Below are 27,919 nucleotides of genomic sequence, written 5' to 3'. Positions count from 1 at the left end.
TAAGAATTCATTTTTAGTCCATGGGTAGTGGTATGGACCGCGGAGTGGTCAGAAATGTCATGTCATGAACAATGGCGGATAAACTTATATTTTTTTTACCAGGGAGTAATTTGAATAAGGGCCCCCAAAAAATAAGACGCGAGCGACATTTTATTTTGATATAACAATACAATACAAAATTATATAATAAGTAATATAGGTACTCTTAGTACAGATTTGGGAACGATACTGGTTTAGCAACTTTTCGATTTTTTTTTCAATATTTTTATTTAAGGGTGCTTTTTAAGAAGCATTTTGGATGACTATAACTTCCAAAATAATAGTTTCCGCAAAAAAATTCAAACAGTTTCGAAATCAGCGTTAAAAACCACACATTTTGAAAAAAAAAATTTAAAAAACTATAAAAGCGTATAAACACCGCATATATACACCGCTATATTATATAGTATCTACCGATATTAAATACGGTTTTCTATAACCAACTATAATCTAAAAATAAATTTCAATATTCCCAATGATACGGCCGATAAGGGGAACAAAAATAAATATTGTTTATAGCTAAATTATTATGGTATTTTTATTTTAGAGTCGTTAAAAATATTAAATTAGTCAATTTGCATCTTTATAAAAATTATTTTCAATCTTCATCACACAAGGTTCAGTACTTGATAAATGGTCCTAGGGCCCCCATGCATCAACACAGGATAGGGCCTACCGGGAAAATCCCGAATTCCCGGTGGGCCTATCCGCCACTGGTCACGAAAATAGTACAGATAATAATATCATACAATAATTATTGTATTTAACTATAATATACACGGGTAAACAATTTATAAAATATATATAGTAAAGGTATAATAATAATATGTTTTTGTATAATTATATACGCACGAAAATAAAAATTCGATAATAATATTGGCACTTAAGATTTGTATTTGATACAAACATTATCATATTACGTATATTGTCTGATCGACATTCGAGTAGGTACTCGAGATGGGTATTCTATCGCTATTACTAAACATAATGCAATATCATTATATTATATGAATAATATATTCGTGTATGAATAGGTACAGGTAAAAATATTACGCGAACGGGTTTAAAGAATTCACATAATAATATACCACTCCCGGCTCGAATGCTAAATTATAATATTAACTTGAATAAAATATGTTTGATATTTATGAGTTACCTATACGCTTCAAGTATTCCAGAAAAACGTAACGAATTTAATACAATTATACACAGTTAAATGCCAATATTACAATATGTAATATGTTTGGAAAGTAAATAGAGAGCGAATAATATATGTTAGAGAGGCATATTGTATATTATTATTAATTGTGTTGTATATAGTGCTTAGATGATTTAATTGTATGAAATATTAAATATGCGTTTGTAATATATTACGAACATAAAGCGATTTATTTTTTTATTTTTTGTATCTCGAAATACGTAGGTACCCATCTCATTGACGATGTTATGTGTTTTGACGCATCAACTGACCTACTAAATGCATTCATCGTTCTTTAAAGTTAGAAATGAAATGAAATGGATGTGGTGCACAGGATTTTATTAAATGTAATTACTGTTTTTCGGTTTCAAACATTTTTTTTTGTTGAGCTTATCGTCTTTCATGATCTAATCTATTGAAATACAGAATTTTTATTAAACAGTAACACGATTTTTTTGAAAATAAACTTTTTAATTTAAATAATATAAACGTTTACTTGCAAGTTGCAAAGTTTCATCCTTAAAACTTTAAGCTAAAAGATGCGAATTAAAAATGTTATCATTATTTTGTTTCATTTAATTTCATCAAATTAAATTTGTTTGAATAATACGAAGAATCGTCAATGGTTTGTTTGGTCAGGCGAATAATATTATACTATTGTAATGAGTAATATCAAATAGGTCGATTTTGTAAATTAAATGTACATAAAAATAATTGATTATGCTTCAAATTCAAAGAGTACAAATTAAAAAAGCAGGTAGTAGCTTGTATAATACATTATTTACAAATAATAAAACTCTGTCGATACTTTTTAATTTAAATAAATTGCAGTTGCATTTTCATGAACTAGACAGGTGAATTTTTTTATAAACGTTCGTTTATAAAGAAAGAAATGCAAATAATTTGTTCAATCGTGGTATTTTTTTTTATTTAGAGTTATGTTTATCAGAATAACTTATTAATATTAATCAGGCGCATAAAATAATTGTACATAAAAATAATAATCAGAGAATTAATTTAAAACCGTTACCGGTTGCCATAAATTAAAAAAAATTAAAAACTCAACAATAATGTTAATAAAGTTAAACTCTATAACTATCTTCGTACCTATACTTATTATGAATGTATTTACTAAAATTTATCTTTTCAAATGTTAAAATGTAAGTTTTTAAGTTTAATTGAAATTATTTGCTTGTTTAAATAATTATAATTAATAATTTGGTCGAATAAAATAAATAAGCCAATACCTATATAAATGAATTGCATCGTTAAAAATCTTATCTCGGTTTTCTGGTAACAATTTTGTATCCGAAAAAAGCCAACTCATCGTTAATAATAATAGTTTTTTAAAAAACACACAATAATCGATGCTAATATAAAAATATTGTATTGTATAATAATATTATCTATACTTCATATTTATTTGCATATTTAATTTCAGTTAACGGTACAATTGGTTACAACACAATTGGATACGTTGTTGTAGTTTACGAAAATCAGTGAGCAAAATGCAACCTTAACAGTAAAAACAAAAAATGTATAAATATAGTTAATACCCATATATTAAAAATAAACTTGAAGTTTCAATGATATCATTAAACCATATGGTTAACAATCTCGAACTCGTCATATTGATTATCGCTTTGATTAAAGTTTTAGTTAAGTGCTTAGGTATAACTTGTATTTATTTTTAAGATAGGCTTATTGCTTATAAGTTATAAGATATTATTGAATCTTATTACTAATTAACCATAGTTGGCCAAGCCTCAACAGATATTCATGATAAAATAAAGTTATCTCTGCAATATTTAAATAAATTTGATTCTTTTTTTTACGTCCGTTAAAACATTAATTATGGAAAATTAAAAATTCGGGTGTGCCTATTAATGACGATCGTTTAGGACAGTTGATAGGGCACGGTAAACAAAATCAAGTAGTATACGTACAGCTGTCACATAAAAAAATAAAATAAGTACGCACGCCTGCTTTGAGTACTTACCTGGTTTAACATAAATATATATCAAATTCCTGAATGAGTTTTTTTTACCAAAATAATATTTTTTTATTGGGTCACGCACGCAAGTTTAAAAATATGTATTTATGGTTTTAGTTAACATGCGTTGTGACTTGTGGGGGTGTAGTAATGTAGTATTAATAGTGTTGCGAGACAAATATTTCTTCAACTGGAAGGATAACGTAACATCGCAAAAGTAAAAATAGTTATAATGTCCCCATTACCTATATATCGCTACTTGTGTTTTTTTCATAAAATTATTGACGATGTCAATGAGAGATATAATATAAATATAATGTACAAACTAATAATAATGATAATAACAGTGCGCCTTCTTGAAATTTAAGATGTTTTTATTACAACTGTTGAATATCGGTTGACAGTTACCATATTATTACTTTTGAAAGTGTTGAAACTTTTGAACTTTATACCAAGAAAAATATAATAAGGTACCTTATAATGATATCTTTAAATCTAGTTATTGTGAACGAATAATTTTTTAACGGCCTTTATTATGCACAAGTCAAGTTTGTTTGAGTGTGTGAGTAAGTTTTGACTTTTCTAAACCTACACAAAACACATACAAAGTTATAATATAATTAATTTTAATATGTCTATGCATATTATTTTAAAAGTATTATATACCTTACAAGTTATATTAGTGCATATTTTGGGTACCTATATTGGATTCTGAACGCCAATGAATGTATATAATATTTAACAACGTTTTGTGTTTTTTTTTTAATTTTAAAAATGTTATGTCCGAAGACACTTTTTTTTCTAGAAGAACCATCGACTTGGAGGGAGGTTTAAAATTGGATATAATTTGTGGTTCTAGACATTTCCCAGACTTTTTAAAATAATCGAAAAAAAACTATACGACCATTATTGTTAAAACTGTATTACTATTATATTGAAATAACTGTTTGGTTGACCGTCTTCACTCAGAATCGTTTTTCATCGTTTTCAATTACTTATCATTGAATTAAAATTAAACACATCCATTACAGTGACCTACTCAAAGACGAGGTATATTCGACACTTACTCTACAGCAGAGCGATTACCTTCTCGACGGTTCTTTTTTTAGTGCACATCTATTTTAATTTTTTTTTGTTTGAAATCTTTATTTTTATTGTTGAATTTTATCGTTTTCAGTCGTTATTTTTGTACAGGTAGAGTACATATTCCTTATAGGGGGTGGAAATGCAGATATATTATATAATTTTGGTGCATTGAATTTCACTCATACTAATTATATTCAAACAGATAGGCACTGGGCACCTCATCTTTATTTAGTATAGATAGTAAAACCTAAAAAAAGTCTCTATACATTTTTATTTCATAATAACGTCAAGGTTGTAGCTAAGTATAGCCAATTGAAAATTATAACCCACCACTCCACCAGTATAGTGGTTTCGACAAAACTTCAGGGGATCGAATTTAATTCCACGGTAAAAACAATTTATTATGCGAAACAATTGTGATTACGCATGATGACGTAAAGTTAATTGTTAATTTATTGTACAGGTACTATTGTTGATTATTGGTTAGATACTTACAGGAACTTAGGAAACAAGTTAAGAACAATACATATACGTACATGACATTATCCGATTGAATTTACAATTCACTATCGATCGTTGTATGAGAAAAAAAAACAGTACACCGTCAGTCTGAGCGTAGAGGATAAGATGAATTTTGCTTAAGCTATATTGTTGACAGATATATGTTGCTTTAAGAATAATTGGAAATGTCGAAAGAGACAGAACATTTATTTCTCATTGGCTATTAACAATATGTATTTGTCGTTATAACTATTTTTGTTATTAAGTAGTTCTAGCTACTACGGAGTTTTAAAATAAATATTAAACAACAGTACAAATAACTATAGTTTTATAGAATAGTTTAACTCGTCCACGATAGAGAAAAATCATCTTACCTGATCATCTTACCTGTTCGTATGACATAAAGTGTACATTATAAATGGGTTTTCTATTATCGACATGTATAGTATATTTGAAAGGTATAATAAACACATATCTTACTGATATACATATAGACATAATATATTATACATTACTCTTTAGTCCTTCTATATATAATTATTATCTATCTCCGTGTTCTACCTACGTTTATAATAATATGTTTAATACGAATTAGCGGTAATTGTATTAGGTTTATAATTTGTTAAGATAATTTTATTTAAATCGCCAAAAATAAACTCGTTAAGAGGACGCTACAGCACCCGCGCATGTGTTGTTTCCGTCTTACAAATGTAAAACATATCAAAAATTGTTTTGTGCGGAATGAACCGAGGAAAGCCTACAGTCATAACTAAGAAACGAAATTTTCACCGCGTAAAACGGAGAACTTAGGCTGTGAAATATCTTTTTACTTTTACAATATCTATGGAAAGAGTTAACCAAGTTTGAAAAACACAAGAAATAATGGATTTTGAAACAAAAATAACTTTTTTCGTATAAGTGATATCAAAAAAATAAAAATATATTTCACAGATAATGTTCTGAACTATATTGTATATCAATTTGAAGTCTTAATTATCACTACAACTTGAGTCGTTCTATCCCTCGCAAAACAGTTTTTGCTGTGTTGTACATTTGTAAGACGGCCGAGACAACACATGCGGCAGCGTTTTCATTATGAAAAAACGAACGTAGGTACTATCCATTTAGTTAGATGTGAAATAATAATTTGTGTAATTCAATGCAATGTACGTATTATTTGGATTTTCCATTCAATTTCAAAATGATATTATTTACATAAATATGTTTTTGGGCTGGATACACGTTTTTTTTGATTCTGACCAACTTTTTCGTAAGGTTTTTGCTGTCATGGTTATTATTAACAAAAACATATTTACGGTTCATAGATTTTCCTTGTAGAGGAAAAATATCGAGTAACATCCTAAGGTTTTTTCATTTATTATCATTACACTTTACAATATAATATACTTAATATTAAATTAGTTAGGTTTCAGAATAGGTAGGTCGTTAATGCGTTAACTACTTATGTTTTTTAAATGGCCTACGTGGATACTTATATTTAATTATATATATATTTCTAAATCATCGCGTACATTTATGTCGTTAATACAATAATGTTGTGAATGGAAAATTACTAGTTCAGTTGATTAATACTGAAAAGCTATTTCAAGATCCTTAAAATGTAAAAAAAAACGAGTTTATAGCTGCCTACGCCTGATATTTTTCTCTTCCATCACTAATAAAATAACAACGTGTAATTTAATTAAAAATCAAATATAAAAAGAGTTCCAAAATGTTTTTTCGTTTGGCGTCGGTTTGATTTAATAATACTGAAACGATTTTTATATAATGAAAATGAAAATGTATTGATTACAAAATAAAAAAAAAAACGGTAAGTTAAACTAGTGTTCTCACGGAGTTGTTCAACGACAAACTAATAGTAATAAAAATATATAATGTGTTTTGAAAATAATAATTTCTATAGAAGAGTAAACAAAATTATTTTATTTTTAATTAAATATTTGGTCAAGTGCACCCTATTATATTATGTGGTAATTCTTATTTTGAATCTAGTCAATACATTCAAAGACATGATAAGTAAAACTTAAAAACCTGTGGTTTTTTCCTATTTCAAATAAAAACCAAAAAAACATTTTTTTAAATCTTGTTACTTAATAGTTTAGACCAGGCGTGTCGACCGAATATGGCCCTCATAGTGATTTGATGTGGCCCGCCAGTAAAATTTATAATTTGTATAAAAAGCACGAACTGAGATAGTATGGACTGGAAAAAAAAAACGTAGTTTACAGCTTATAACCACGGATCCCAGTGCATAATATAGTGAGTAGATATCTATATTATATTAATGTTGAAAACACCAAAGAAATCAGTTCGCAGTATTTTTGTGTATAGCTTTTGAAAAATACGATTTTGTCATTCACTCTGTATAGACAATTTAACGTTGTTAATAATTTTTCAATGGGAAATAATATGTCGATCGATGTTTCCCCTGGTCTTACCTTACGTGATTTCGATGGAAAAACGAAAATAATAACAACCAAAAAGTATTTGGTACGCTATAGCATGCGCGTCATGCCGTTATTGCTATAATTTGAAGAAAAAAAATATTAGTTAAAAAGTCTATAGCGAATGTGGAGGGTTTGCCTTTTCTAAAGAGCTTAAACAAACACATTATACCCGAATTTTCCACATCTAATGTCCCGACCATTATTTTCGTTTGCTGTTTGGCCCCAACACGACGACGAACCTCACTTGACATCGTCCGTCATAGGTAGGTATCTAATTTTTTTTATTTTTATTCCCTACAATGAAGGTTCTGTATATTATTATTTTATTTGCTCGGCGGTGTATTTGCTCGACAAACATTGTCCAGCGCGGTTTGTTTGGGTGCCTGCTTTCAAAAATAGCAAACTTTCCAGTGTTTATATACGCACTTTATATATATAGCGAGTTATTCAATTTTTACAAATACGGGGGAGCACAATATATAGGCACTGCAGCACGGGGTTTTAGATTAAACGACGGGGACTTTTTTTTTTAAATTAAATTTTTTAGTTTTTACCATGCGTGTGTATCGGTTAACACAACAATAATACCTTCAGCAGCAGCTCATTATTCTGTGTTTTGGCGTCCAATCCAACGTATGATATGTACACGACGTGTATTCGACTCGAGCCATAGTTGCGATAACGCAGTGAATGGGGTCTGCTGTCGCTTTCACAATGTCAGCAGTTCTGTACAACAATACTCGTCCGTACTCGTATGAACCTACCGATCACCACTCAAAAACATATTATATTATTGTAAGTTATTATTATCGCTACAACCGGCCGACGCAAACCGTTTGCCACGACGGTGGTTTTTTCTCTTACCCTTTTGGCATATTTTCCACGGGGTATACGAGATCACCATTGAGTATATCGACGACAATAATAATATTATAATCGTAATAATAATAATATTATAATATACTGCACCGATTTGACCGACGGGTATAATATTGTGAAAACGACAAAATTTGTCTATTAAATGGGCTTGTAAGAGTGCTCTGTGCCGCTGCTATCGGCTCCGCTGTGTATTCACCACGCACCGTTAAACCGATAATATTTCGACTGTCCATAATGTCGATTTCGATTATTGCGTGAAAAACCATTATTATTATCATCGGCGAGACGGAACGAAAACAAAATTTATGATACCAATAACAAAAACAAATAGGTACATTGAAAACAAATGAAAACTAGTTAGGAAAGCTCACTCGGCTAAATTCTCGGTTTCCTAACCCTTTACGAAGCAATAAACTATAATTCCAAATACAATATATTATTATTTAAAAAGAATTTGGTCACCTTCGCGTCTTGATAGTTTTTTGATAGTATTTATTAAATATTTATACAATATGAGTACCTATAACCATCTTAATATTAACAATCGTATAATTAAATATCTTATTACAAATAATCTACTATGCACTGATAACACTAACGGATGGACGGATACAACTATAGGATATAAGGTGTTCTAAACTTATGTTTATAGAAACCTAAAACCGAGTAAGTCAGCCGGCTGCATGGTATAGGTTTTGAGCGTACTTCGTCAGACATTGTCGCATTGAGTAGGTACAATTCTAAAAAGTGGGTAAGTGCAGCGCGGTGGAGTAGGTCAGCTGTGGTGGAAGTTTGTCCCTTCGGTCCTCGGACATGATAGTGTATTATTACAGTATTCGATTTGAATGCAATGATTGCATTCGATAAAAAACGATTCTGAGCGGACAAAAGAAAATGTATGAACCATAAGTATGTATTAATAAGTAGCCATTCATTAAAAAACGATTCTGAGCGGACAAAAGAAAATGTATGAACCATAAGTATGTATTAATAAGTAGCCATTAATTGTATATAATATACCTAGTGGGAATTAGGTAATTTTTACATTTTATTTCTACGGTGATAAGCGTTAGAAAAATACATTTTGGTGGTTTTTCCCGTGACGTTAAACAATTATTGAGAAAATCGAAAAATGACTTCTCTAAATTACCATCTTGATCCAATGTACTAAAAGATAAGATACTATATGTTGAAATTAAAGCACTCCTTCTGGTGGAAATTTTGTTAACAGGATAAAAAAAATAAACATCATTGTAAAACCACTAGCTTCCTCCCTCCGCTCAGAATCTAAAATGTATTCAGTTTGAAATCGATGATAAATCATTACATACGATGATAAACGATTCCGATCTGAGGCTGTGCTAGTAAAACCATAGCACACTACTCAATATTTTTCCTCTACAAGGAAAATCTGCGAATCATAAATATGTTTTTGTTAATAAGTAACCATAATAACAAAAACCATACGACAAATCCGACGGAAAACATATAATATTATGTTAAAAATGTTTTTCCTAATCTTTCTATTAGTATTATACTATCATGGTATGTTAAAATGCTTTTTTCCTTCAAAAAATTCGCATATTATATTATATTATCACTTATTATTAAAGTATTTTATACAATTTATTGTATTGTCATTAAGTTTTAAGTTAATACGGCACGTAAACTCTGTAAATAGGTTCATAGTATAAATAATTTAAAATTAGTAGCTAAATATTTCGATTTATTATATATAACTATTGCATTGTTTAAAGAAAGTAATAATATACGTAAACGTACATACGAGAAAAGTTTCACTCCCTCCAAATGTCAATTTTGAATGTCTTTAAAAATAATTGTACCAACGTATTTCAGTATTTTTTTAATGCTGTAAGACCGACTTGTACGATAAATCGTGTACTACATTTTCAAGCTGTTCAAATTGAAAATTTAAAATGTTTTTAAATAACTCAAAATGAGGTAAAATATATTTTTGAATTTTTGAATACTAGATCCGATTTGCTAGCTACCAGACACCACATTTATAGTTGAAGATCGCTGCATTTTAATTTTTTTAAGCTCTTAAAAATGACACCGAAACAGATATTATTGTAAGTAAATGCCTAGATAACATTCATCGATCCACTCAGAATCTAAAACGCGTTAGAGTGATAAAAAAAAACTAGTAAAAATTACTAATAGTTCTACAGTGCGTGCGGTACCGTGTCGGTTGTATATAAAATGTCCGTCTACAATGTTTATCGAACTATTTTAACTTATCAATGTAAATAGTAAATACACTTGACGAAAGTCAGGTTAGAAAGTGATAAACACTTTAAATGTCTATGAAAAATACTGCACTTATTGGTCGATTCGATTGTAATAAATTGTGATACTGATAAAACATCATCAGAAAATGCGGAAGACCGACGTAAATCATTTGTATGAGAAAAAAAAAAGCGAACAGACCGGCATACTTGAAGATTGTACATTGTGTGCACTATGAAAACAGGGAGATATTTTCGACTCAGTAAATATTTGAGATTTGAACTATGTATTTAAAAATCGATATCGCTGATTTTAGAACGCAAAACATTTTGTTTCAATCGCATTACAGTAGTAGCGCCATTTTAAATATAAATATACGTATATATATATACTAATAAAGTTATAGATTTAACTAACGACGTATAAAAGCTTTGCAAATAAATGTCCGTGCACGTTTCAATGATTTTGTGATGTAAACATAGTGGCTGATGTAGAAGGTCTACATGTATTCTGCTATTATTTAACGATAAGACTATATATAAGAATATATACATTGAGATAAATTTCTTTTTCGAATCCTTTAAAAAATATTTGTTACCAACACAACAAAATATAGTAACGGGAAAAAAATGATAGGGCCAATTAGACTCTGCAGAATTATAATTATATTGTGTTAGTTTTTTTTCTCGTTAGCACTCTTTTTCGTTTTGTTCTATACCAGTAACTGTTATTAAAATATTTTGCAACAAAAAATCATCATTTTAATTTTAAAAGTTTATCAATTATGATATAATTTTTATGTTACACAGCGGAAATAGTTTATGAAGTTTTTGCAATTATATGAAATTGCGTACCTACAGTTAATTTTTCAATTGGTAGATACTTAGGGCACATTAAAATTATAAACTTACTTTGGATTACACGTCAAAAATACAAAATATTTTTCACCAGCCTATATTAAAACCAATAAATCTTTATAATATGTAGGTACCTACCTATATAGTATAAACAACTAACTATAATTAGAGTATTTGTAAGTAGGTACGTCATACGCATGTGTGTCATATGAAAGTTCTAAAATGTACGAAAACTGTTATGTTACTATATAGTGATTAATGATTATGTTCCATATTATGACTAGACTAGGAAATATTTACAATGTACATAATATTATATTAATAATACGAGCAATAGTTCTCCGAGCAGAGAAACAATTTAGTACCTCTATTCAGTTTAAAAATCGTTTCCTATGTAGGTGGGCAGTAGACACTATGCAGCTACATTATGTATATTAAGTATCAAAATAGTTTTATTTAAATGTACCGGTATAGATTATATCCACTATTTTACTCGCGTTTTTATTATTTATTATATAATTCCATGCATTTTTAACAACAGAGCAATAAAAATAAACATTTGAGAGCGGGCGGTATTTTTAAGGATTGAATTACATATAAGAATAACGCAGGTTATTCTACTTGTGGGAATGTAATATATCTTATACTCCATTGGAACATGGCTCATGTGGCAAATCATAGTTAAACGTAAGAGAGTGACGATGACGTTTGGAAAAGATTTGAAATATTTGTGATGTGCAGTCGTCACGCAACGCAATGCTGACACATCACGTGTGTTTCCATTGAAAATATCGTATAGGTATTCGATATTAATTATACATCATTAGTACTATTATAGACATTTAAAATGTAAATAATGAACTCAACGAAGACTAACATGTACACAATCGACCAAAGGTGAAATATTCTGCTAAATTAAAATACTTCAGCATAATAACATTACTTATTTTATATTTTGTTAAGGTGAATAAAATGTTTTTTTAAACATCGTTCTCTTAGGCACCCAACACCTTATTGACCTATTAAGTCTTGTCAAAATATCTTACGCTGTTTAACGATATTATGTTAAATTTATATTATTATATTTTAATGACCACATACTATAATATGTATACTCTATGGAAGTGAAAAATTCTCGAAGTTAAGTGCGCTGTTGGATGAAGTTACTTTTTAATACTAATAAAATTGCGTTGAATAGTAAAATACTACATCAAAAAGCAGTAATAAGTTTATTTTTTCTTGCCCAAAGTATTATTTGACTATCTTTTAATCTAAAAAGTAAATGTTTAAAAGTGTTTAATGAATTTCAATTTTAAACAGTGCGTGAGCTTATTACCAAACTGTCTCACGGTTTTAAATGCGATGTGGTCATTTCGGGAGATATTAATTTATTTAGCAATTATTATATGTTTATAATATGGGTATAATAGTATATTACCAATATTTTTTTAGTTGGCCCTAATTACTATATTACATAAATATAATGTAATTTACTATTACCTTATATTAATTGTAAAATTGGTAAAAATAGTTAATAATATAATATATATACGAGATTTAAAATACAACATTTATGTAATGATTCATGGCAACTATAATATTAGCAAGATTTAATCAAAGTAATTTGTCCATACTATGGTTATAAACTTTTATAGTTGTTTTACTATATAATTAACATGAAATAAACATGGTGTAGGTACTTACATTGTATATTTTGTGGTCCTACATCAGATGGAAAAATACCTTTGTAATTTTTATTTTAAAATGCGTGACTACAATTGCTGAATCTCTCTAAAGAAGTGTTATATTGAAAAAAAAATGCTTCTGCAAAGTAACTAATTGAAAAATTCGTAATTCGTAGAATTTAATTAAAATACCGTTCGTTATTTAAGATACAATTGAGTTACTGTAACACACAACAACTACAGTACTACACAACTATTAGAATTTATATTACAATGTTTTTTTAAATAACCGTTCATTTTAGATTCTGAGCGTATTGAATCAATGTACTGATTTTCTAATGATGTGTGGTGTTTTTTGTATCTGAAGACACATTGTACAGTAGAAAAGTGCTATATCAATATTGATAACCCTAAGTTTTTTTCTTGTAAGAATATGTATTTAGTTGGTAGTTTTGGAAATGCAAATTTTTAAATGAATCGGAAGAAACAAAAATGAATACAAATTAAAACTTAAAACTATTTATCACTTTCATAATCAACAGCTGTTTTGTTTTTTTTTTGACCTCTAAAATTTTTCCCATTTAAATAGTTTTTCCCACTTATCTTAATATATTATTATATTTCAATTTTTGACTTGAAACTTTCATTATATCAATAATTACCTACTATAAATTATTATTTAAGATTTGGAGTATAAGTCCGTTATTATGATTAAATAAATAAATAAATACTTTTTATAACTAGTTTCAACATTCGGTGACAAACTCAACTGATGCCGATGTATAATCATTATCATTATTTTTAGTTATATTATTTAGCTATTTTTATTATACATATTACCTATAACCTATTAGTCAATTAAAACTCGAAGCCTTAAATATCACTGATCATAGGGATAGGCAGTGGCGTAGCCAGGCGAATTGTATGGGGGAGGGGGATCCTAATTTGGACATATTAGTACAAATATATATAGACTTTATGAGATCTAAAAGGTATTATGGTTCGGTAGTATAATATGGTACAGCGTCAGCTAAATATAGAATAATACAAATGCTAAATATAGTACAAAATCTTGCTATCTGGTTATCAATATACATATAAGGGCTTTGGTAGTCCAGTCGCAAGTATACGTAACATAGCTGGGATATCTTACATTAAGAAAAATACTACTTGATACATAGGTCCCTATTCAAAATTTTAAAAAATCGGAAAAAACTAATCTGCTCACCACAATTTTGTGAGTTTATCTCATTTTACATTACTAAAACAACAAGTTTTTGCTATAAATAATGAAACGGAAATTTAAACATAAACCAATACCCAATACAAATACCTACCTCATTGTTAATTTCACAAGGACCTAATCAACTTTAACCAAACCTGTTGCAACAAAATACTACGGATAAAAACATTTATAAAAGCCTTTTCCATTAAATACTTTACTCATAACTCATAAGTGGATTACGAACTACTATGTACCTACATATTATAAAACTAAACTGACTCGTCAAAAATCGTACAATAATCAGGACTAGCTGTGATATCAAACGATAAGAATATTAAACTTCAAACATAAAATAGTATCTATAGTATTTTTAAAGTAGAAGAATAAGAAAAACTCAAATTTAAAATACATCCAAAGCATTCAGCTTAATGAAAATAAAAAACAAATATTTAATAATGTTCAATTCCCTAAGCACTCTATTAGCTTACACCAAAACCACCACAGCCAATCATTCAAATAACCAATGAACTAAATGATCACGTAAATAGAATGCTTGTTCATTTCTTGTGTGGTTTCCTGGAAATACATGTCACTATAATAGGAAATGAAAAAGCCGAACAAAAAGCCAAAAGAGCTACTGCAGTTAACCCCGATTTGGAATTATGACCATTTATATCAGACTACGATTCACAAAATAACAATAAATCCAATAATCACATTATTGGATGGCCAAATCAATGGTTTTATTTAAAAATAAATCAATTTAGAGAGATAAAAATATCAAATACTTCACCACACGGTGATCAAAGTCATTATATCAAAGAAATACGGGGTTAAATAAACCACACTTGCGTCACATACGAACATCTCATGGTCAGATTTCAGTGTATTCATCTCAGTGAAACACATAAAAATGTCAAACACTGACAATAAATTGAATCAAACCATGAAATATATCAACTCTAGAAACTTAACGAGAAATCCTAGCACCTTCATCAAAAGCACTCAATACATTTTGATGATTGCACTCATCAAAATATGTGTAAAAAAATAGAACTGAGCAGTGATCTCCGTCAACCAATTTCATATAATCTTTAACTAATAGGTATGTAAATAATAAAGTCTTATTGGCTACTAATTTTTCCGTTGATGCCATAATTTATTATACAGGTGTATAAAAAATAAATAAATAATATTTAGTAGTTAATCTCATTCAAAAATACCAATCAATGAAATATAATAGGTATTAAAAACATAGAACTATATTTAGTATTATTACATGTATCTATCCCAAATTTCCAAATAAATAATGTATTGCAGTAAAGTTATTCAAAACTGTATAAGTATTAAGTACCTATTATCAACGTGTGCGTTAATATATTTTATAAAACTTTTTAAAAATGTTTTGATCCCATCGGGGAGATTGGAGTTTTTATGAGAAAAAAATAATTATTTTACTTAATAATTTATTAAAATATAAATTAACCACATTATTCGAGTGTAATGACGGATTACATTCAAATAACTCAGAATTAGATTGAAATGTGTGTCAAAAAATGTTTGCTACTGATTAATGATATATTTAAAGATTATTTAATTTAAAATAATCATGAATCTTAACACTGTGATGAGTGTGATGGTAACATTTTTCAACAATAATATAAAATGTTTTTCCTAAATTAGGTCGGTTAAGGTTATTACTTTTGGATTTTGGCAATGAACATTTTTGGGAATTTGAATAAAAATTTACAGTTTGGTTTCCGATGAAAATTTTGCCAGTGGACATACTATAAGTTATAACGCATTAGGAAGTTAATTAATTTTTATTGTACTGTATTATTATTATTGAGAATGATTAAAGTTATTCAAAAGATTAAACGACTATTGTTGAGTATGTAATAAACTAAGCATTTAAGAACCTATGTTTAGTAATCAATTTAAATTATCTAATTAATTTTTTTTTTCAGAAATGAGCATGAATAAGAAGATTATCGGATTACTATATGTATGCGAATATTTATATTTCGTCGCTGGTGATTATTTGATCGATCCTCATGAGTTATTAGTACACTATGTAAGTATGCGTTGTATAATTTGGTAATGCCCTCCCCCCGAATTCGAGCACAGGTTGTTCGTAGTATTATTTAGCTTATAGTGAACATATTGGGAAGGTCAAAACACGACCCCACAAAAACATCTTACTGACTTGTTCTCGCACAGCTTTTGCCGATTAAAATATGTTCACTGAAAATAAAACAATATTAAATAATATAAAAAATAGGTACATATCATTGTAAAATGGACAATAATTAGGTAATTGCTTTATGTAATATCCAAAAACTAGTATATACAATAATATAACATTCTTGTATGGTAAACATATGCACAAATCGGATAGTAAAAACAGGAGCTTGACAAACGCGTTGTGATTGGTATTTCGCAATTACAGATTTCTAAATAAATGTAGGTAACAAATAATAATATTGTATTCATATCCGGATACGACCAGGCTAAATATTGTCAAACATTAGTACATAATGGTTGTTACAGTTTCAGTTAACCACTGTAGATGAGGTACTTCATACTTTTAGTAAATAGACTATCTAGGGTATACGGCTATATAATAATATAGTTGTTTACTGTATGAAAATCTAGTGTTTTGATATCATAATGAATACTAGTCACATCAATCATTTAAAGAGGATAATTTTGACGGTTTGGTCATTGTTGTTATTTCTATTCATATACCTGACTATATCGTATACATGCTTAATCGTACCTACCATTTGCACTATAGTTAAAATATTATATGCGTCGTCACAGTATTTTTAAACAATTTTTGCTTTAAGCTTAATAATGTGTTAAATATTGGTTTTTATAACATTAAAAAAATATTGTGTTTATATTATGTGTTTGAAATGTGTTCAACGTGTGAAAACAAAAACATAAAATTATAATTGAAACTATTGTTATTTAAATGTTCAAAATATGAACATTAAAAATATAAATATTTTAAATCAACGATAAAATAAATTAGACAGTTTTGTTTATACCTTACAGGTCAGTTAACATCATTATAACATAACAACGTTTACCTAATAGCAACAGTTTACAATAAGCGCAATGCGTTATTTCGTTACGTTGCGTGTGGAAAAAAAATACAATGTCAATAATTATTTTAGAATTTTCTACATTAAAAATACTTTATTAACAATAATATAATATATATCTTTTGAAAATATTTGTATACCTAATCAGTAATACATAACGTCATTATTTTACTATAATAGTAAATTGATAAAAAAAAGTAAGTAGCTTTTTTTATTGTTTTCTAATTTTGAGTGGACACACACATAAAATATATGTTATAAGTACATACATAATTAAGTAAAGGTGGTTTAGAATATTTAATGTTTATGAACTAAATTGTATTGTGTATGTTTGCTATAATTAATGACGTTGTAAATTTGTGGGTTAGCTCATTATTACTTTACCGAAGGCACCATAATATATTAGCATACTTACATAAATATATTATAAATAAATAAATATGTACCGATGATACATTATGACATGTACATTGCACATATTATCATAAATGTGCACATCGGTGTATGTTTTCGGTGTATGTGCGTAATCGAATGTTATAAGTAAATACAAAAGAGCAAATTCGATTCGATATAAATAATTGAAAACATCAAATGCAGATAAAGGAATTATATTGTCGTCGATATCAATTATAATTTCATCGAACAACAATGGTATTTAATACCTACTTGTCGTTTCACAGCAGCGTAGGTACACATTCTGTATCCGAAAAACTGCATACACAATTACACAATTTGCAAAACACACGACAGGATTTCATTTCATCCATTACAAATTGTCATGTTTTCACATGAATATCCTAGCCATATATTTTTTAACTCTTTTTTTGTCGATACCTTTCTTCATATTTTTTGAATAAAATCAAAAAAAGTGTTGGTACCTATGGTGCGTTTATATCGAAATACATATAGGTTCACGTACTCGTAAAATAATAGTTTTTGATTTTATAAACTTTAATTATAGGCATATTCACTGATTGGCACTATTTCATTATAGCATGTAAAATCTTGAAAATAGAAAATTATTTGAAAATTACCTATTCATTATATGATACAGAATCGCAAAATACTTATAAGAGGTACAATCTACAAACTCTTATATCGGTCATTATTTATTTATATTTTTTTTTTATACAAAACACGTTTTCCTAAGTACACATTTTTTTTGTATTCACGAGGTTTTTCATGCATACGTTTATTTTAATTCATTTTAAAACCCAAGAATACAAAATGCAATTTAAATACTGTTTGTTGATAGTAGTTACCCGTATTGGAGTGCAAGATAATATTATAATGTAATACTAAGTTTTTTAATAAAGTAACAATCAAATACAAATTCTATTATTAGTTAAATGTAAATTTGTATGTTTAACCTTTCTCTAAAAGCAAATTAGAAATAATTAATTATTATTTTTAATTACATGAATTATTATAAACACTGTTTAAATACCAAATTTCATGTTATGAAAATTAATTTAAGAAAGTCTAATTTGTAGGTATTTGTGTTGTTACTATTAATGTATAGAATACCCACTAAGTATCGTATCGTTATTTTATTCCTAAATATAATTAATAGCAAATATCTGGTATTTAATTTTTAAAATAAAATGACTACAGTAATTAATCGCTTCTTTTTCTCCCCGTAGAATCATGGCGAAAACGACGTGAATCACTATTCAAATGTATGGTATTTCCATTCCACTGATGATCTGAATGATATACACGAAACCATAATAAAACAGGGATTTTCGTTTGCACAACCAGTGAGATTAAAAAATTTAATTATAATTAAATATAATTAACTATGTACACATCAGAGTACAGTGTGATGCACATACACTAAAATTGAAATTGTAATACTCGTGTAATGCACGCACAGTTATTTGTTAAGTTATTCGTATTTTTTAGGCCCATTATTTGTTAAGCGTATAAGAGGAATGTTAAGTATTGGAAGGTAATTAAATTTATTAAATTAAAAAACTAATGTGAACAATGAACAATGAACATAAAATTCAAATTACATACCTATAGTTATATTTAAAACACAATGTATGGTACATTTAATATAATGTGTGAAATATATTTTGCAGTGTTTAGTACCTACCTACGTTATTATTATTATTATGGTTTTATAAATTATTACACATTCATAAAGCTAAGCTAATCAAATTATAATCAATGGTAAATATTATTCATGCATATTAACGTTTAATGTTTTCTGTATTTACTGTTGGTTAACATAACAGACATAAAAGAAATACAGTTACAATTAAAAGTGTGGTAGGTATAGGTACCCAAAAAGGTAGTAAGTAATGAACATTTATTGTTGATTACGTTTTGTAACGTTTGAAAACTGTTTGGAGATTTGAACAGTAATTGTTAATGCGTACAACAAATTATTTTAAAATTGGTCATTGTTTCAATGATTTCCACATTGAACTATTTGTGCTCATGCAGCACATAAAAATTTTTTTTTTAGTTTACAAATATTAAAAATATTCTCTAATTTTTAGCTTAATTTAAATGCTTAAAATTGTTGAATAAAATGAAACTGTATTAGGTAGATGGTATACCAAATGTTTACAAAGTGAAAAGAGAAGACCATCCTGAAATCCATCACGTGCCATTCGATAACACAACTAACATTTTAAAACAGAATAATATGGTATGTATTATATACACAAATAATTTTAATATTGTCGTATTTATTTAGTTGTTTTTTAACTAAAAATAAAACGTTCAAAATTAGCTCAATAATTGTCTCAATTACTATAAAAATTACACAAGGTTATTCCTGTTTTGAGTTTTTTTTTATTACCCCGTGAATTGGGTTTAAATTACTTAATCAATATATTGAACACAAAATTGTTTGTGTTAAAAAATAGCAATAACATTTTTATTCTTACATTTTTTTATTTTTGTTATTTTGGGTTTTTATTACCAGTGTATTATAAATTAATAATTGAAATATAATTTTGCACAATTTTAAAGATTTATAGTTATTTTTATTTTTTTTTTCATTGAACTTTGCCCGGCAACTATGGCCATTAGCTATTTTTGTTGTTTTTGTAGTGGGGGGGGGGGGAGAGGGGGAGTTAACGGTTGGAACGGTTGGTTGAAACACGTTTTTAGGTTTGTCAGAATTTCAAGTTGGGCACCCGTAGGTTTCTGCCATGCCCGGATGGGGTCTCTCCCGACACCGTGACTGCCCGTAGAAAAATGCCGCCCCGTGGCCGGGTTCGAACCAACGCCTTAGTCTGCTCGGCCACTCCGTCCACCATTAATCGTTATTATGGAGATTTATATGTGGTATTTATATAATTATATTAATAAAGTGAATTTATTTGAAGAAATGTCAATTAAGTTCAACTTTAGTTACTAGATTTGTGTTTATCAAAACAAATAATACCAATAAAATAGTGATATATACTTTAGTGTTTAGGTGCAATTTTATATAATTTAAAAAACTTTAAAATGTTGAATACCATACGAATAACAAATATAGTGTGACATTTAAAGTAAAAAATAAATTATATATTTTTTTGATTATTTATTTAAAAATTTGAAATTATGCTTATGTAGTATATGCTATATACTATAATATTATACACTGTATACTGTATATAATATAATATAATATTATTGTTATTCATGATAAAATATTTTTTTTTGTTTCAAGTATACTTTATGAAAGAAAATTCTTTAAACCTTGGAACTATTATTACGTTATCCTAGATTTCACACCCATATCACGCTCTCCCATTGAATTCTTTTGTTTTTCGCATATTAAACAGTGTGGTTTATTGTCGTCCTCACTTGTATACAAAACATTCAGTTTGAATTTAAACAATTTAACGTGGCTAGTTGGATAAATACATTCTACTTGAGAATTTAATAAGGATATTATTGCTGTAAACCGATCGTTCAGAAATTTTAATTTGTAACATTTTAATTTTATTACATTATACTTGTAATAATAATTTTTCTTAATAATAATAACTATTAAAATGTTTTATAGTTATTTTATTTTAACGGGTAACATCGTATAACATGTATACAATGCATCATTCTATAGTTCATGTTATACAATGAAAACGCGTATATTATTTATAAAACTATAAAAAATATGACAAATGATAATATTTTTATTATTGAATTGTATTCTATCAAAATAATTCAGTGTTCGTATACATCACTTTTATTCGTCGTTCGTAGATTTGATTAAAAAACGTCAAAGGACTAAAATAAATGCAAACATAGTACTATTCTTAAACGGATGTTCATATGTTATTACTTTTAATAATTTTAAGGTGACACGATTGTCAACGTACTACCTACGTAGTCAATATGTTTTTGCCTTTATAACAATATTATGTTCTCATCATTTTACTCAATAAATAATGAAATTTTTAAACTTCGGGGATTGAAAAACGGATAATGGACAACTTATTGTATTTATATATTTATAAAATAGTACCTACGTCCTACATATTATCATACAGTATAGACGTATAGTATTGTATTTACGTTTAGTGAAAATTCTTTAAAATACTCATCACATGGTGAATGATAATAGAATGAAACTTGCTCAAAAAAATGTAAGATGAACATTTTGCAAATATTAGAATGTACGCCGTATAGATCAAACCAATTTTTTTATCATCTCACATATTCGACGAATAATTTTGATAATTAATTATAATAATATATATAATATTATATTAATATGTATATTTTATATTTTATATTTTATCGGTGACTCGGTGTTGTATAATAGAAAAAATATGATTTCAACAAATCCATATATTTTCTACTTGAAAGTCAAAACTAATGTTTAAACACAAATTTTTTTTTAATAATTATATTAAACTTAAGTCTTAATTTTTTTAAAAAGTGTCACATACCTACCTACATTAATATAATAAATAATAATATTAAGTACCTATATATACCTATGTAGTAATGAGTAATAATATTCATTGGTATTATCGATAACGATCCGTGTATTAAAGCACTGCTTTTTTTTAAACTTAATAATAGGTATCCACCGTTTTATTGTCAACAAATATAATAATACTTCACAAAATACATTATTATATACTAGAGTTTCTATAAAGCTATCATTTTTGAATTTTTTTTTTTTGACCGTCATCGACGACACTTCACACATAATTAATTGGACTCCCCTAGAAAATAAATCAAAATTGCTATTATGTATATTTTACTCAAGCCATTTATTATTTTTTTATAGTAATTTTCAGATTAAAAATCTCCATTGTGATCTCCACTATAGCAGACCCACACATACACATTTTTAACTTAAACTTATTTTTATTTAATGTATTTAGGCTATTACATTTAGATCGTTCCTACAGTTAATCCCCGTGACGAATAAACTAGGTATAAATATATCATGAACTCCACTTTGGCTAACCTATAATCCGGCATCTCAACTTCTCTTCATGTCATAATGATAATGGATTGCTAAAATTTGGTTCACACAGTTCTGCGTATAATATATGTCGATTAGTAAAATGGATAAAACTTTTAGGTGAATTGGGCTAAACAGGGATTTTCGAAAAAGTTGTATAAAAGAGTGCCGACGGACGTCCGCAGCAGATATGAGAGTTATTTTAACGACGAACTTTGGAAACAGCAGTGGTACGAGGTAGGTATAATCGTTTTATTTCGCTCATTGAAATTCATTAAATCATAAATTCATAAATCGTTCATTATTATTCCTTGGATTTTATTTTAATGGTATTTTTTTCTTCGGTGTGATCAGGAATCATATAGTGTATGAAAGAGACCATTATTCTTTTTTAAACACCCATTAGCTGATAAAAACTAAAAATGGAGGAGTTCAGATTAAATTCTAATGCAACCGATGACTAAGCACTGTAAGATCATTACAGTTACATAAAATACTTACATCCATGACCATTTTTAGGTATGTGAACAATTTTAAATACATTTTAATTTCATACAATTTAATATAGGTACCACCTAGGTAATAAAAACATTTGTAATGAAACACAAATTAATTTATATTAAACATTTTAAATACATACTTATATGATATAACTATGATAATATTTACCTATTTAGATATGATTTATTTGAATTTTTCAAAAAAAAAGTAAGAAATCTGTTACCCATCTATTTATTTTTTCGATATATTACCTACCTAATAGTACCTACCTACTTATTGACAAAACTATGAAATGTTCACATTAAAGGATATATAAATCTTCTTTATGGAAATAATATTTTTCAGTACATGCCTGAGAAACAGCTTTGGGTCTTTTATCATGATAGCTACGTCGTAACAATAATAATATTAAATATTTTATAGCGCACATCCACCCATCACTCGTGAAAGTTCTTTTTGTAAAACACATTTTCGTTAAAACTTTCCAAAATTTTTTGATAATACTATTGCATATATTTCAGCAAGATTACCGAAAAAATTATACCAACGGAATGCCACTAGATATGAACTTAGTACCAGTATACGAAGAGTTAAAATGCACAGGTAAAGGTATTCGGGTAGCGATTATCGATGATGGAATAGAATATACTCACGATGATCTTAAGGATAATTATGTTAGTATGTTTAATGTTACTATTTATTAATATTAAATATTTTTGGTACCTATTAATTATTCTTATTTATTTAGCGATTGTACTGATATGATAACCTATTTCTATAACAAGATATTTGAACGTTTAAAAATTAACATTAAATTGATACAAAATATTTTTAGTTTATTAAGCACCTTTGTGAATATTATACGCAACACTATATTATGATATTTATATTTAAAAAAATAATTTCAATAACATTATACCTATGCACCTACATCATAAAAGTATTCACATTGCTTTTAATTGAATGTCGCGGTCGTTTAATTTACTTTTAATCGTAAAAATATAACATTAGGATGTACAAATGTGTACACCAATGTAAACGACAAATCGTTTATAAAAAAAACTATCTACAATTATTAATATTTTGTAATTCCTACTAATTATGTTTTATGCATATCAAGCTAATTTAATTAATACAATATCAAAAATAGTTTTTTATAAATTATCTCTGGTGGATATACGAATTTGTTGTTTATTCATAGTTTTTGATTAAATACAAAACTTTTAATACTCCCATATGTAATTTATCTTAATTTTTTTCAGACCCAGAGCAAAATTCCTTACCAGATGAATTAATATAAATAAATTAAAGGACATTAGACAAATAATGTATACAGGTTTTATGGACACTGCAGTGCAATATTTTGATAGAATAGCATTATTAATCATATGAATGTTTAAATTTAATTTCGCCCCCGCAGCATCTGACTTCTGAGAAAAGCAATAATGCGAATATAATGTCAAAACATTTTTATTGACATAAAAACGTGTTGAAAAAATATTACTTTCACTAATTTATGGACTACATACCACATACCCATTTCATACTAGTACAGTGTACTACCTACCGTATAATATGGGTTATACCTGCAAATTCAATATATAGGTATTGTGTACGATAATAATGTGTTTATGTGTTAATACGAACACTTGAACGATATATTGTATGCAAGTGGAATATTTTATACGTATAAATTAAGGAATAATAATTGATATGGTTATAACGATTTTATGCAAATTCCGTAGCGTACGTTATCCGTCCATTATCTCGGTGCCTATAATATTATTGCGGTAAAAAATTGAATAATCATTGAAATAATCAAAACCGCACGGTATGCTTCACAAACCGTGCAGGTGTAAGCCGTTTTGTACCATTATTGAGCAGTTCGAACAGCATTTATGACGCGCACAAATGTAATTTTCGCCCGTCTAATACCCTACCTATAGGTACCGGCTATATTGAACGGTTGCCACTATATCGTAACAACTATTTTCAGCTAAAATTCCTTAGTAATCTTTTTTGGTTTTCGGCGATAGAAATATTTTTACAAAATGCGAAGTAACCTGCGGGAACCGTATACAATATGTAGGTAGGTACTTATATAATTTCGACCGACTTCCAACTGAAAAGCATACACCCACGACCTCTCACCTACTATACGTCTTTGCGTCACACAACAACTCGACACTTTTAGAGTGTATTAAAAGGAGTTTTCTGGAAAAATATTTCCAGGTACCCACCAGCACGATATATTATTATTAAAAAAAAATATTACAATTTGCTATATGTAAACATAGGTACCTACTAAACATTTTATTTTCTGATTTTATAATCGTGGTAAAACGGTGTAAAGCATATGTATATTAAAATTTTGCTCGGAAAGTTTTGAGTATACTTAGCGTATACATGTGCATTAAATATTTAAATATTGTAATTCGTTGGGATACTTTGAACTATAAATAATATAAATATATGCATTTTAAAAGGACTTATATAAGTCAGAAACAGCTAGTCATTTCATATTAAACTTTAATCACCTACAATAGTCCTACAAGATAAAATACCGTCTTAACTGCGTACACGCAATATCCTAAAAGATTAATTCTCCTATATTTTAATAATAATTAAATTACTAGTAAGACGTTTATAATATTTGTTTGCTTATTTGTATTTTTTTGGGTTTTTAAAAATTTAACTTTATTTTAAATATTAATTAAAATACATATTATTTAGTTCAGGGCTTGTATTTGAAAAAGAAATATTGTTTTACGTTATTTACAATCAAAACGTTATACAAATTTTGAGTTTATCGTTATTCAAAATTTAAACGTTATTCAACTTTTGTGTTTATTGTTATTCAGAATTAAAACGTTATACAATTTTTGCGTTTAACGTTATTCATAATTAAAACGTTATACAATTTTTGCGTTTATCGTTATTTAATATTTAAAAGTATTTAGATACCTGTTTTAAAAGTACACAGGCTGCAATTTAAAAGTATATGACTATGACCTTTTTTGGGGACATAATTTCCCTATTCTGAGTTTTAAGTAGGTATTGTGTATTTTTATTTATTTAATTAAATGGGTTAGATAACCCAATTACATATTATTTACAAAATATAGAGTACAGTGATACAGATTAAATTACAATATACATAGTTCGTAAAGAAATGGAAACAAAATAAATGATAAAACAGTATGATGATAATTAATCTTAAGTTATAAGTGATAATGTATTATTGAATTTAATAAATTGTCTAGGCTCTAAGGACTTTATTATAAAATAATAAATATAAAAAAAAAAATCATGATCATTATTTTGAAATTTTGAACGTATTATTAGGTTTTTAAATGTTAAAATTATTTAGTAAGTTTTACAATATTGTGCTTGAGAATATCATTTAAGCAGGAATCTATGTTTCAAACATATTTTACTCTGATTGTTTTGACATACTTTGTCAACATTTATTTTATACCTTCCTACAATTGACAAAATAATCAGAATCTTTCATTTATGTTGTTAAAAGTTAAATAATATGTATTGGCAATATAAAAGTGTGTACATAGCTAATATACTATAGAGTGTAGACAACATAGTATAATTCATACTATCTAAATTATACTTATTACCATATTACCATTATTAAATAGAACATTCACAAACAACAAAATAAATACCAATGATCACCGAACACAATAGTTGAATAACTTGAATGGTATAAATTCCGACCGTAGTACAGATAGTACAGTACAATATTATCAGAGTATCACTATTATTAGCTATTGGTAATTAAATTATTCTATTAATACCTTCTTATTAAATTTTAAAATAAATCTAATACGGGATCTCCCGAATAGGCCGGATACGGGATAAAATTAATTCTTGGCTCGAATAAATAATTGAATAATACTAAGTATTATTAAATAATTGGAAATTAATTATTTTGTTTAATGGAATACAATATATACCGTTTTGCGTTATGTTTTGTTTAATGATATATCATATATTTTGTTAAACGTTACGTTTTGTTTTGTGTTATTTATTTATTTATGTTTATCGTTTTTCGTTATAATTACGTTTACAAATTTCAATCGTTTTTTATCAAACATAACGTTATAATCATAACGTTATTATAACGTTTGCAAGCCCTGATTTAGTTACATCGAATGTGTTTGTAATTTTTCAATTAAAATATCACATTTTATTTATTTTCAAACTTGTTTATGAAAATATAATTTCATCTTATTGTAAATTACACTATACACGTTGATTTCAGGATGAAGAAATCAGTATCAATCTGAACTGGAATAAAAAGGATCCTATGCCTAGGTACGAAGATCCTACAAATTCCCATGGTACTAGATGTGCTGGAGAAATTGCAATGGCAGCAAATAATACAAAGTGTGGTGTAGGCGTTGCTTACAATGCAAAAGTAGGAGGTTAGTGTTCAGTTATAAAATATTATAATTTATTATAGTAATAGTTATTAAAGGTTTATTGAGTTTATTTATACAATTTCCAATCTGAAGTTTTTTCTCGATAGTTTTATATTTTCGTTTAATAGCATTAAATGTCGTGGCATTAATCAATCATGACGGATTGTCGCAATTAGGTATACAAGTATTATAATATCACAATAACACAATATTATATTGTTTTAATGAACAACATTTCGCATAAAATATAATAATATGTA

At 27.5% G+C, this 27,919-nt stretch overlaps 1 protein-coding gene across 1 annotated transcript in view; it reads left to right on the top strand.

The window, feature by feature from the left end:
• The window catches only part of LOC132950934 (neuroendocrine convertase 1-like), a 45,422-nt gene that overhangs the window by 487 nt on the left and 17,016 nt on the right, over window positions 1-27,919 (top strand). Inside the window, exons 2-7 of the mRNA XM_061022565.1 lie at window positions 16,149-16,255; window positions 18,935-19,051; window positions 19,849-19,953; window positions 22,840-22,956; window positions 23,742-23,894; window positions 27,500-27,662. Coding sequence (XP_060878548.1) covers window positions 16,151-16,255; window positions 18,935-19,051; window positions 19,849-19,953; window positions 22,840-22,956; window positions 23,742-23,894; window positions 27,500-27,662 — 760 coding nt within the window. The 5' untranslated portion in view covers window positions 16,149-16,150. The remainder of the gene's footprint in view (window positions 1-16,148; window positions 16,256-18,934; window positions 19,052-19,848; window positions 19,954-22,839; window positions 22,957-23,741; window positions 23,895-27,499; window positions 27,663-27,919) is intronic.

Source organism: Metopolophium dirhodum, chromosome 8 (genome assembly GCF_019925205.1).
Source record: "Metopolophium dirhodum isolate CAU chromosome 8, ASM1992520v1, whole genome shotgun sequence".
NCBI classification, from domain to species: domain Eukaryota; kingdom Metazoa; phylum Arthropoda; class Insecta; order Hemiptera; family Aphididae; genus Metopolophium; species Metopolophium dirhodum.
This window is presented reverse-complemented; position numbering and strand designations above follow the sequence as displayed.